The sequence below is a fragment of the Protopterus annectens genome, chromosome 1.part0, assembly GCF_019279795.1.
Source record: "Protopterus annectens isolate FY-2018-M chromosome 1.part0, PAN1.0, whole genome shotgun sequence".
NCBI lineage: Eukaryota > Metazoa > Chordata > Ceratodontiformes > Protopteridae > Protopterus > Protopterus annectens.
In genome coordinates this window covers 68,909,376-68,922,481 of record NC_056725.1, presented here as the reverse complement: position 1 = coordinate 68,922,481, position 13,106 = coordinate 68,909,376, and the positions used below count along the sequence as shown (strand labels likewise).

Genomic DNA, 13,106 nt, shown 5'->3' with positions numbered 1-13,106 from the left:
GCATGGCATCAGACACAAAATATTTTCAATTTGAACAAAAGATTTTCTGGTTGACAGTTTCTTTTCCTGATGTAAAATCTTGAGCTTGTCCTCAGAAAAAAAGAGGTACCTGAAAGGGATCAAAATCTATCACCCACAGTGTCAGCTGCAGAATGGACAAGCGAGGATGGATGACAGACCCCTTGTCCTATGTGAGTAGATCCAACTGGTGAGGTAACTTGTGGCGATTTCCCCTGGCCAGAAGCATTAAGAGGGGGAACCAGTGTTGTCTTGGCTAAAAGGGAGTCACCTGCAAGATATTTGGACAGTCCAGCTCAGGACTCTTGGAAACAGAGGAAGAAGACAGAAAGGATACAACCCCCCCCCCCCTCCAAGTAAAAGAAAAGGCATCAGTCTTCTGTTCCAGAATGCCATATCATCTGGTGTGGGAGAAAGGATGCTGCCTGTTCAGAGGGCAGACAAAAAGATCTACCCGAGGAATACCCCACCAATGGACAATGTCCAGAAATGCATCTCTATGAAGCATCATTCATGAGCCTGTGTTTTGGACATGCTCAGAGAGTTTGCCACTAGATTGTGCTCTGAAATATATACTGCATGAAGAATTAACTGATGATGGAGAGCCACTTCCCAAGCCTGAATAGCCATCCTACACAGGAGGTAAGATTTTGTGTGCCTCCCTGCTTTTTGACATAAGACATCACTGTAATGTTGTCTGTGTGCACCTTCAAGGGGCCTGGAGAGAACATGGGGTGAAAAGCCTGAAGGGCCAGAATCAGAGCTCTCATTGTTTGGATAGACTTCTGATGAGGAGGCCAGAGACCTTGAACTTTCAGGTGATCAAAAGAATCCCCCATCCCACGTCTGATGCATTGGTGAACAGTTCTTGAGAAGGGACTGGAAGCTGAAAAGACAGGCCAGGGTTGAGAGCAAACTCTTGAATCCACCACTCAAATTCTTTGACAACTAAACAACAACTTTAGTAGACAGGGAAGGAGAGGTACACAGACATCCACAGGGTGACAATGCTGCAGCAAAACTGACTTGAGGTACCATTGAAGTTTCCACGTATGCAGTCTGGCAAAAGGAAGCACTAGAATAGAAGCAGCCATGAATCCCAGGGCCCAAAGAAACTCGGGCTGGTATGGCAGTCAGAGAAAGAAGAGACTGAAAGAAGGCTCTCAATGACAAACTTGGGAAGGTGGGGGATAGGGCGAATTATTCCTTGGTTCACCAAGGACACTAGAACCTGCATGAGTGTGCATGTTGCTCTAGAGGCAGTTGAGGAATCCCTGAAAAAGGAGGGAAAGATTTCCATACCACAAAGTAACCCTGATGGGTGATAAAACAGAGGAGACTGACAAGAGATTCAGTTGGATGACAAACAAACCCTAGTCTAAAGGGGGTGGGGAGAAGAGAAGCCTTACAGGAGCCCACCCACCTTTTTCCTACCCTTGAACACACAGGGTTGCCTGTGTAGAAAGACTAAAGAAAGAGATAATTCCTCTGGAGCAAACATACAGAGACCAAAAATAGTTTGGAGGGTCCTGGTCCTGCTTTGCTTTTTTTCTTGAAGAGATTTAATCATGTCAGCAGCAGTCCCAAAAAGATGTTTATTATGTAAAGGAGCATCCAACCATTTGACTAAATTCCTCCAGCAGAAGACTGCAAATGAAGCCAAGAATGAAGAAAGAAGGACCACCAGTCTGGAAGAGAGGCATACATAACTCAAAACTATTGCCACTTGAGAAGCAGAACCTGAAGACAAGGCAGAGGATTTGCCCTCAGAATCAGGGAGCTCAGAAATACCCTGCCAAGCCTGAGCAATCAAGGCCAGAGCATACCTGGTCAAGTAGGTCTAGTAATTAACAGCCGTGAAAGGCCAAATTAGAAGCAGTGTAAACTTTACCAATCCTCTCCATTGCCCTACCACCTTTATCAGAATGCAAAAGTTTGGAAGATGGCAAATGCTTAGATTTGTCAGAAGAGACTGACACCACAGCAGGAACAGCAGAAGAACATTTAAATAAAAATGTGACAGTCCTCATGAGCTTTATAAAACCCATCAGGTTTCTTAGGAGCAGGAGGCGGAGAATCAAGACTTGGAAGCAGCAATGAAGTGTCTAATAAGGCAACCAACACAGAAGAACTGCAGATTTAAGAGTATCCAGCTGAAGCAACTCATAATAAATCTCCTCTGAATAGAGAAGAATCCCACTTAAAGAATTCCATCATCCTAGCAACTGTATTTACAAAAGACAATTTCTTAATAAGAGACTCAGGGTTAACAGACTCCTCATCATCAGAACCATAAGCCAAAGGCGAAGGCATCTGTGATGAATAGGACACAATCTTCATCTGAGGGATATGGTTCCCTAAGCCATTTAGAAGGGGTAGAGAACCAAGGAGGAGCATGTACTGAATCCCCCCCAGAGGAGGCTTTAGGGCCATCAAGGCAGAAAATAGGCACAGAGTCCATTCGAGCACAAAAAGGTAAACTGGCTAGGCTTAAAATAACCCAAGAGCAACTAGCTCAGTACTCAACTAAACTTAAACAGAAACTCCTAAGATTGCAACTTTTTTTTTTTTTTTGCAGAAAGTTGTGTGAGTGCATTACCAGTCTCTAAACATATACACTGAGGTAGTTAAAAGGAACTCTTGAGAGGACATGGTAAAGGAAGAAAAATTTAACTCGCCTTCTCCTTTCCAGACTCCACAGTGCAGTGTGTGTCTGTATGTATAGATATATACACACACATATGTACATACAAACGAGAGAGAGACCTAGGCAGCCCCACTGCAGAAAAACATCAAATACAGGAAAGTTGTGACCTACCTCTTTTAACTTTTCAAATGCTTGCTGTTGAGGGCTGGGATAGATTTGCCACCCCTAAAAAATGCACCATCTTAATTAAGAACAAAAGTAATGTTCAAAAAATGCATGTTAATGCAAAACCCATTACTCTATTAACCTGTCCCTGACTTGTGGTCTTTGTACCCCCTCTCCATTACGGTCAGCTTTGTTGCGAATTTTTCAGCAAAAAAGCTGAGCTCTTCCTAATGAACTGCTGTGAGACACCAGCAAGCCTCACTCTGAAATGTAAAGTCCTGCAAAACTCCACAAGCAATCGGAGGTAATACTCCAGATGAACTACAGGTCTCAGACAAAATTAAGCTCATTTTCTGAGAGCATAAGGCAGTTAGTACATTAGCAGGATGATCTTCCAACCTTTCCAGTGCTTTATTTTTTTTTCACTAGTAAAGCTAGTAGTGTACGCATGTAATTATGGTATAACATACCAAATACACAGAAGGCTCTCCAATGAATTGTAGCAGTGTCCCAGAAGGCTCTCCAGTGAATTGTAGCAGTGTCCCAGATGTTGCAAATTTTAAAAATCAGATGGAGAAAAAGGGTTAATTTTTCTAAGTACTGGACTGTGCACTAAGCAGGTAGGAAGATATGAAATAAAGGGTATTTCAAGCTTTAGCAGTCAGAGGAAAGGGACTTCCAGTTAAGAACTTTTAGCGCTCGCTATGAGCAGATGAGACCTGGACAATCTGTAGTAAGGGCAGTGAGGTCAAAAAGCCAGTAAGTACAAAAAGGAAACACGGGTTGGTTAGGTAGCCACTCACAGTACTCAGATTCTATGGAATACAATGGGAGGGTAGAAGGTTTTAAGTCACCTACAGGGAATAACAAATTGAAACTTGTGTGCTCAATAACAGTCAATGAAAGAGGAGAGGGAAGAAATTATATGTCCAAATTAGCACAAGAGGCAGACATCAAGACAGACGCTAAGAACACAGCTAGATGGTGGCCATACAGGTAGGCACACATGGCATATCTTTGACATGGCCAAGACCTTAAAAACATTCCCTATACAGGCATCATACAGAAACGTAATGCTTTAAGCAGAATAGCAATGTTTCCCTATTTCCTATGCTACTATACATTTAAAGAATTCCTCCACTTATGCCTTCTTCCCTATGCGTTACGTATGCACATTTGTTTATACACAGCAGTGCCTTGTTATATGTATACTTTGGTGCATAATCTGTAAAACACAACCATTCGGCATGATTTTTATTGTATGTACTTGGACTACGTTTAACTTTGTCAAAGTTTAGGAAACTTTTGTAAGTGTTGTTTATAACATGGAGTTTTTCTCCCTGGGCCTCCACAGAAAGTGGGCTTACTGTGGACTTTATCAAATGCCAATAAATAAGTAAAATAAATATATGTATATTTATATATACACGACACACCACCTATCTGCTGTCCCTAATTTTCAGGGAAGTTCCTGATTTTTTACTCAAGATTTTGCTCTGTCCCTCCAACAACTGGTGATTTGGGGAGAAAAGGGGGTTATACTTATTAAAAATTAAAGACAAGTCTGCTTCAGAAAACCACATTAATTCACATTCCCTTATTCCATCAACTTCTTACATTAATAGTACTAATATGTTTTAGATGCATTCATGATTGTCCATATTTATGTGTTGGACTTGTCCCAGATTCTGGAGGAGGTTGAAAGCTAGGTACACCCAAGGCCAGACTTTGGTCAACTGGTGCCCTATGCAAAAGGGCTCCACAGCACACACACGGCCCCATTCTGGTCTACATTTGACATCTAGGACTACTTTTCTTCCCTTTTTCCTCACGGTTTATCTTAATCTTCAGTTTTTCCTGTAGTCATTCAACATATTTTAAACAGAACCGTCCTTTGGTCAACTGGCGCCCTAAAGTACTCCACAGCGGCCCCCACACCACTTGGTGCCCCCATTCTGGCATACGTACATCATCCAAGTTACTGGAAAAGCACCCCTGCTAGAGTGGTACCTTAGGCGGCTACGGGTGCACCATACATTCAGTTACTACAAGTGCATGCTATGTGCACATACACAATAATTTATTATCACTCTAAATTCTGATAGTATCAAAAAGCTATCATTAAAAAGTAAACATTTTATATAGATACATCTCAAAATAATGTTATTCTAAAATGTCAACTTTAAACACAAAAATGTTCCGAGTTCTTCTCGTCACACTTCTCCACGGTTATCTCAAAGATTCTATACTGATCTTGCTCCACCCTAAAATTGTTTTGTCTGTCATGTACGCAAGGTGAAACTGTTTTTAAACATATTTCTTTTGGTAAATAATGCTGAACGGCATTCGTCACCAGAACTTTTTACAAGGATTAGGAAAAATATTTCAACCATGCTGGGGAGTTTCCTTGCTGAAGTAAGCAATAAGCGTTTCACTTGTTGCCTAATTTTTCCACATTTTGAAACAAAGTGGTCTCCATTATGGGTGATGAAAAGAAGCAATCAAGATAAGCAAAGGAAAGTCAACAGTTATAAACCAAAGCTACAATGTAAGCAACGAACATAATTTTGAAATCCATTTTCCAAATCGGAAACAGAATAAACACGACATAAGAGACAATCATACACATCACATTCATTTAAGAGAATGCAGTCTAAACTTACATGAAAGTAACAAGATAAATCCACTCATTATATTAACATAAACTTCTCTGTTGTTGATTCAGAGTTTCAATTACTTACTGACAATCTTCCAAGGAGCAATGTACACTTACCCCCAATTCCAAATTCCCACAACACCAGAAAAGAAAAAAACAGCAGAGTACTGCAGAAATAGCTTTTCATTGTTTCATAAACTATCAACAGACGATAAAATCTGGTATTTTATACCACAAGTTCAATTAAAAAATAACGATAGCAGAAGAAAACAAAAAAGTTGATATAGCCCAAGCAGCTTCGTAACTTTATCTAAGATAGAACCGTGTAGTTCCTCATATATCATATGACTTAATACCACGCCTATCCGTCTGTTGGTTGGTTGAGATTTGTAACTCGAGTGGTTTCATTTTCTTTTCTGTAGTGGTGAGCAGTTATTGCTAAAACTTGTGACATTTCATGTGATTTCTTCGCGACTCTTTTATGCTTGCATGCAGTGCGTTATGTTACGAACTCAACTATTGGGAGAAATGGCATTAGGAAGCATACTCTGTTAACAAGAATGTTTTTTTCCCCTGTATGGCCAGAAACAAACACGTTTTGGCACTGTTCACTTGGTACAACAAGAGGAAATGTGTTAACTCACATTTTCTGAAGAACATTTAAGTAGTTGCTTTAAGTTTCATTTTTTTTTGGTCAGGAAATCACACCTTTTAAATGAAACAAATACAAAATTTGAAGCAGAACCCCTCCATTTCCAGATGACCTTAGTTTCCGGGGAAGAAGAAAATTCCTGTAAGCAATAATTCCTTAACTATATGTTGACCCACTAGGATAGGATATGTCCAGAAATTTTTGCATTTGATAAAAACAAAGTCCCTTGATCAAACAGTGAGCTAATCTACTAGAGTCCAAAATATTCTGGTGTGATCGTCACAAATATTACCTCCACTTGGTCCACTCTAGTCTCTAACACCAGTTAAGTGTGGTATTTACTCATAAAACCTTCATAACTCCTGCTCTATTTTTAAGGACTTCATTGCCCTTGGTTGAAAACAAACATTCACATAATTTAACAAATCACACCACACACATGTTTGGAAGAAATGGCCACAGCCATGTATTTATTATGCCAGTCAGATTGAATTATGTATCAAATCAGTGCAGGATCAAAAATCGTGCCAATCAGACCAAATTAAAGGCAATCAAGGATATTCAGATGTACATAAAGGGCAAAACTTGGAAGGACTCAAATCAATCTGGCCCTAAAATATCACCTCTGTTCCTGTAAATCAGTGGTGCACAACCTTTTTGTGGGGAGGGCCACTACACAAATTCTTAATGCATCTACGGGCCACCTCAAATCATATTATACCATGACCCCCCCAAAACGTGCACGCTGATTGGCCAGCGTGCACATTGTAAATCGAGTTATACTAATGGAAAAAGGTCCGGTCGCCCGGACTTTTTTCCATTAGTATAACTCTACTTTTAAAACACTGTCTCGCTATGTTAAATGGGTTTAACATAGCGAGACAGGTTTTAAAAAAAAAGCAATGGAGAAAGCAAGATCTCCGTTGCTTTTTTTACTGTTTCGCTATGTTAAATGGGTTTAACATAGCGAGACAGTTTAAAATAAGCAACGGACATCTCCGTTGCTTATTTTATACTGTCTCGCTATGTTAAACCCATTTAACATAGCGAAAATAAAAAGCAACGGAGATCTTGCTTTCTCCGTTGCCCACAGCTCTGATGTACTGCGCAGGCACGCAGTACATCAGAACTGCCGCGGATGCCAGACATCTGCGGAAGGGCAGTAAACAGGCATTATACTATGCCATTATTTAAGAAAAGTAATAGTTTCTTTTCTTAAATAATGTCATGGTATAATAGCAATAACCCACTTCTGGGTGTGGGTAATGCTGTATTTACCCACGGTTGGCTTTGTTTGGTCCCTCGGGACCAAACAAAGCCAACCGTGGGTAAATCCAGCATTACCCACACCCAGGCGTGGGTTATTGCTATAGTAAGTCATTACGAGTTAACAATAGGTACAGGTGACTGTCATTTTTACTTACGACAGCAGTCATGAAATTGCCTGTTTTCTACATCAACTTTGCGTTTAACTTTATTCTGGCTTGCAGCCATGACATATTACAAACTCTTGCAGAAAGTTACTACTATTTACAGACTACAAGTTATAAACAACAAAAAATAGTTACTTCCGCAGCTAAAATTAGAGGTGTGCGCAACTGCAGTCAATTAAGTAAGTTAGCACGTGCTGTAAAGTTTGCGTGACTGGAGTAAGGCATAGCATTTTTTTCACTTTTTTTAACAATTTTTGGTTACACTCTGGGAGCCGGATGGTGTTGCGTCGAGGGCCCGATTTAGCCCCAGGGCCGGACGTTGTGCACCACTGCTGTAAATGCTCAACCAACACTAATGACTCAAGGGATCTGCAACCAAACAGCTACAGTCCAGTGTCACCATTCAGTCAGATACAAGTGGTTTAAGGGGATTTACCACTTGCAAAACCCAGGCTGTGTTTCCCAGCCTGACCGCTACACCATGGAGTGGTCCACCCAGAGAACAGCCAGCTGTCCGTACCTGCACCACTGACAGACTTCTTTCCAATTTAGCTTTCCAAGTCTGCCCTTCCACCATAGGAAGATGACTTGTCTCACATGCCATCTTTCCCCAAGCACATCTGCTAACTTTCCGATTCTTTTTTAAGGTTTTCTGTAAATAACTTTGTTCCTAAATGTGACAAGTGAACTTCATCACTTCTATAAAGTTCTAGTGAACTGAAATTAATATTAGTGTGGTGCACTACCTAATGAATCTGTTGGGCAACTTCCTAATCCTTTCTACTGTTTTAGCATTAATTCTTCTTCACCAGACTGCTGTTTGAATTATATCTGACCACATAAGCATTATGCTCAGCTATTTTTGTCTGATCTGCCTGAACCATTGACAATATTTATATTTGAGGTACAGCAATGGGCTACTTGTAACATCATCCCCCTTTCCATATGCAATACAATTACACTTGGCTCAAGTAATGACTCAAAAATACACTATCAAAGCTGCAAGTGAGACGTCTCCACTGTGTTACTTTCCATCCCAGCCAGCAAACCTGCATTTCATCTTCTTCTTCGAACCCCAGGTTTCTCCCTATTTCACCCATTTCTCTGGCTATGTGGTACATGGAAGAATGACCCAGAATCCATACTTCTGCTGGCTGTTTTATGACACCTGCAAAAGAGAATGTTGATTAGTCATCATGATTTGACATATCTTCTGTATGCTTGTGATCTCTACCAACCTAAAGAGCATTAACTCAACTTCCAATGCACCCTTTGCATAGGCATGTGAAGCAGCCCTAATTCTGAAGGAATGAGCTGTTAAATTTGCTATTGTCCCAGCCTTCCTATGGCATTTTGCAGAACTGCCCTGAATTGGTAACTAGACAAGGGACTGTGATCTCTGTGACACAAAAACAATGTGTCACTCCTCAGATATATCACCTGGTATTTCTTAGTCCATCCACTTATATCCAATTCTATATTCTTTGAGATCTTGAGCCATGGATGGTGAAACCACAGGTTAGGGAGGTGAGAGCTCCACCTCATTCAACAGCTGTCCAATGTGCCCTGAAACTGATCTCAGAATAGCAATTACATGGAAACATTTGAATTGTTGGTTCTGAGATAACCACAAGCTCAGGAAGCTGAAAAAAGACAAACTGAGTAATAAATCATCTTTTCCAGCTGCCCAAGTTGGTGGTTGCCATGGAAATGCCTGTCTGGTTCTGTGGCATACCTATCAACTTCTTTCCTCAAGAATGTTAGACAAAACCAAAAATAACAGGGGAATGAAGGCTGAAAACCAAGGACAATTTATAAATATTACTAGTTCATTCCAAAATTAAATAGAACAAGCCTCCAGATTTACTAATTTTCCATGTAAGACTAAATTAGTCTTGCACGGAAGCGCCAGAGTAAGAGTATGATGGCAGCGCGCCATACATATTAATGAGGGTGTGCTGCTTCAACTGTAAAGCTTACATGGATCGTGGATGAGTTTAGGGGGCATGTCGGACTGCCGAGCAGTCCAAAAATCCACGCCCCTGCAATGAAGAAATGCCGCAACTTCCATTTACATGAGCAAGTCTGCTCACATGTGTACAATGTAACACTACACTCCCCCATATGTTAAACAACTTACAAAATAAAAAATAAAAATAATTTTTTTTCTTCCGATATAGCTGCCCATAGTTACGTGGATTTGCATGGGTTTGCCCATTGCTTAGCTACAGTTAGCAGCTTAGACACCAGAAGAGGATAATAAGAAAATTATATGCAAATTAAGCAACATCACGATAGTAGAGTGGTTAGAGCCTTTGCACAAAGAGGAAGCATTCCCGGTTCAAGTCTCACTACTGCACGTTCCATTTTCTGTGGGAAATCTGTATACAAAAATATTTCCTGACATTTTTTATGTATATGTTTTGTAAAAAGCATTGAAATGTTAAATGCAGTAATGAATGAATTATATCTATAAATATATATATACATATATATATATATATATATATATATATATGTATATATATATATATATATATATATATATATATATATATGTATATGTATATATGTATATATATATATATATATACATGTGAAGGTGAAATGTTTATGCATTCTGAGGCATGAGTACCCTATTTTAAGCAATATAAAGCACTGCTAAGCACATTTTACCAGTATTGAGCATATTTAAATACAATTACGCATAGCTGCTCACCACGCTAACCAGCGCAACGTCGGACAATGTTGAGCAACGGTGAGCAATGTTGGGCAAAGTCGGGCAACGTTGAGCAAAGTCGGTTAAACACGCTCACACCTGCTTTACTGTTCTCTAACCAGTCAGGTCTGCCCAGCAGGAAAATAAAAAGCAGTGACAGTGCTCGAACTCAGGATACTGTGCACTATAGTTACAGTACTTAACTACTAAGCCATGACAGCATTTCACAAACATGCATTTTCAACAGTCACATATCTATCAAAGGAATTTTAAAAATTGACAACATCAGCTAAGCAGGCGTGCTCACAGCTGAGCTTTTCCAAAACTGGCCAATCACAAATAAGTGTGTGAAATGAGGCATATTTAAGCTCCACAGGCAGGAATACTTGCTATAATTGGTTGTAGCTTTCTTCTGCAGTCAGCTTGGCTGGTGTTGGTGAAGGCAATCAATTTAGAGCGCAACGCTGGGGCATCCAGGAGTCCAAAATTATGGTTTGGCTCCTCATCCAGAAACATGAGGAAAGACTCCTGCAGGGCTAGTACCAGGGTACCCAATATAAAACGGAGGCCTGGAACATTCTTGCCCGTGATCTCACCAGTGCCACTGGTGTTCCTCAGGCTGGTGAGCAGGTCAGGCACCATTATTCTGAGCTGAAACGGCATGGGGGGATGAACTGGACTGGTAAATCCAGGAATCCCGTACGATGCCTAATGCCCCAGTGCTGAGTAAGTAGCCATTGTATTAAGTAGTTAAGAATTGCTATGCTTGTCTATACTATGGATAGGTATGTCTCAATATCACTGCATTTATTTCACAGCTGCAGGTGACCGGGCAATGAACCTGCAAGACCATGAAGATAGGCTGCAAAGGCTGCGTCATGAGGTAGGTTGGTAATTATTCTGCATGTACTGTTATATAAAATAAATGAGAGAGCCTTCAAAAAGTCTTTAAACCCAATAAATAAAGGTGTAATAATCCTTTAATAAATGTATGATTCATGGAGTGCGTCTGTGTCATTTTCTTTGATATGTTGTTGTACTGTTGCATTCTACAAATAGTAGTGTTGTATTAAGCAGTGTCAACCCACACTTGGGTAGGCCCATATAATGTGGATGAAGGGAGTGCCAGTAGCTTGTATGCATATGTATAGCCCTCAACTGTTGGTTCATGCTCAGCATGTACAGGTTAATCTGGCACATGAGCAGCTTGGTATTGTGTTCCCCAGAAATGTCAGTGTGCTGCCAGAAATGTAGGGAGCTGTTAACATATAACTGATACTTTCACCTGAACATATCTAGATAATTATATGAAAGTAGAGCTGTCAGTGTACTATCTTAGCAGTAGCGTGTGTGAGCAACTCTCAAAATATGTTGCAGTAACATCTGCATCTTGGACAGTTTGTATGTAAGATACAGCTCATGTATATAATTATCTAGCAAAATCCAATTGCACAGTATAAGGACATTGGGTAGCGTAATAATACATGTAAGGGACATATAACTGCAGTTAATAGGAATGTAGTGAAAACTAGAAGGATATATAAGTTGTTAATTGAGCTTTCTTTTTCCACCCTACTGTATGTGCATAAAAAATGCAATTCCACACCTCAATCGGTATGTCTAATCTAAAAACATTTGTTGGAAGATATATCCTATTGGTTTATAAATATTTGCATTTATTTTTATGCATGTGCCCTGTTCAAATACCACAATATTGGTGGCCTGTTGCCATCAATTAAATCTGTATGCTGTTGTAATGTCCACTATTGTTCTATATATGCATGTGTCATGCTTGCTTTTCAACCGTTGAAAATCTGGTGTGTTGGGTTAATGGGAATACTTCTGCATGCTGTTATAACTAATTGGCAATGCTGTTGACTGTTACTAACCCATATCTTTATTAAACTCTCCAAAACATAGTTTGATGGGAAGGCCGGTCCCAGCGGACCCACCTGTCCCACCTCAGCTGGCCATGGCACCTGGCACCAGCAGATCCGGTGCCCAGCCTGGGACCTCCTCCTCCATTGGCCCTGTGCCACCTTCAGGTGGAAGTGCTGCAGGGGATGGGGCTCGCCCCCCCCATGCAAGCGTGGGCAGAGAGGCACCTATCACCCTTCGTAGGGTCCAGGCTGTGGTGCATAGAGAGATTGAACTTTCTGTTGCAGAACCTCTATGCCAGCTTGAAGCAAGAGTGGTGCAACTCATGGGTCAGCCTTCCCCTCCTACACAGCCCCCAGCACAGCTACCTTCTGGGCCGTGAAGGTGCAGTGGCGACTGCCCATAGGTGGGGACCTCAGTCCCACTGTTTCCTTCTGGGGGCTCATGGGCTTGCGATTTCCAAACATCCCTCCCCATCAGAGGTGTTCATCCACCACATGTGTCATATACCACCCATGTATGCAACTTGTTTGTCTTGTCTGTTTACCTCCTCAAATATACCTACTTCCCCTTCCCCACATTCAACTCTCACCTGAAAAAAAAGGGCAATCTGCCCCCCCCAAAAAAAAAAGACGCCCCATACATAGTTTCCCATTTTGCACACATGTCCACTGGACACATGAAATGTTATTTAATTGGCATTACAACATACTTTGTTGTCCTCACCCCTCTCTCAGGGGTTGAAGAGTTCATATCTACCTCCAAATTTATTGTATATGCACAGCTGTTGCTATTGAAGAAATGGGCAGCTATGGATCTTCCTTACACCCGTTCTGCACATCCCGAGCTATTTTCCATACTGTCTTTCCCTCTTTATGACATTTTTTCACCACTTTCCTATCTCCCCAGTTTTCTTTTCTTTCAAAGAAATTAGCGTG

The 13,106-nt window shown here is 40.8% G+C and overlaps 1 protein-coding gene across 1 annotated transcript in view; it reads right to left on the bottom strand.

Annotated features, from left to right (window-relative positions):
• LOC122811990 (thymus-specific serine protease-like) overlaps window positions 1–5,877 on the bottom strand; it is a 276,765-nt gene extending 270,888 nt beyond the window's left edge. The window contains exon 1 of the mRNA XM_044084235.1: window positions 5,604–5,877. Coding sequence (XP_043940170.1) covers window positions 5,604–5,673 — 70 coding nt within the window. The 5' untranslated portion in view covers window positions 5,674–5,877. The remainder of the gene's footprint in view (window positions 1–5,603) is intronic.
• Window positions 5,878–13,106: the final 7,229 nt, after the last annotated feature.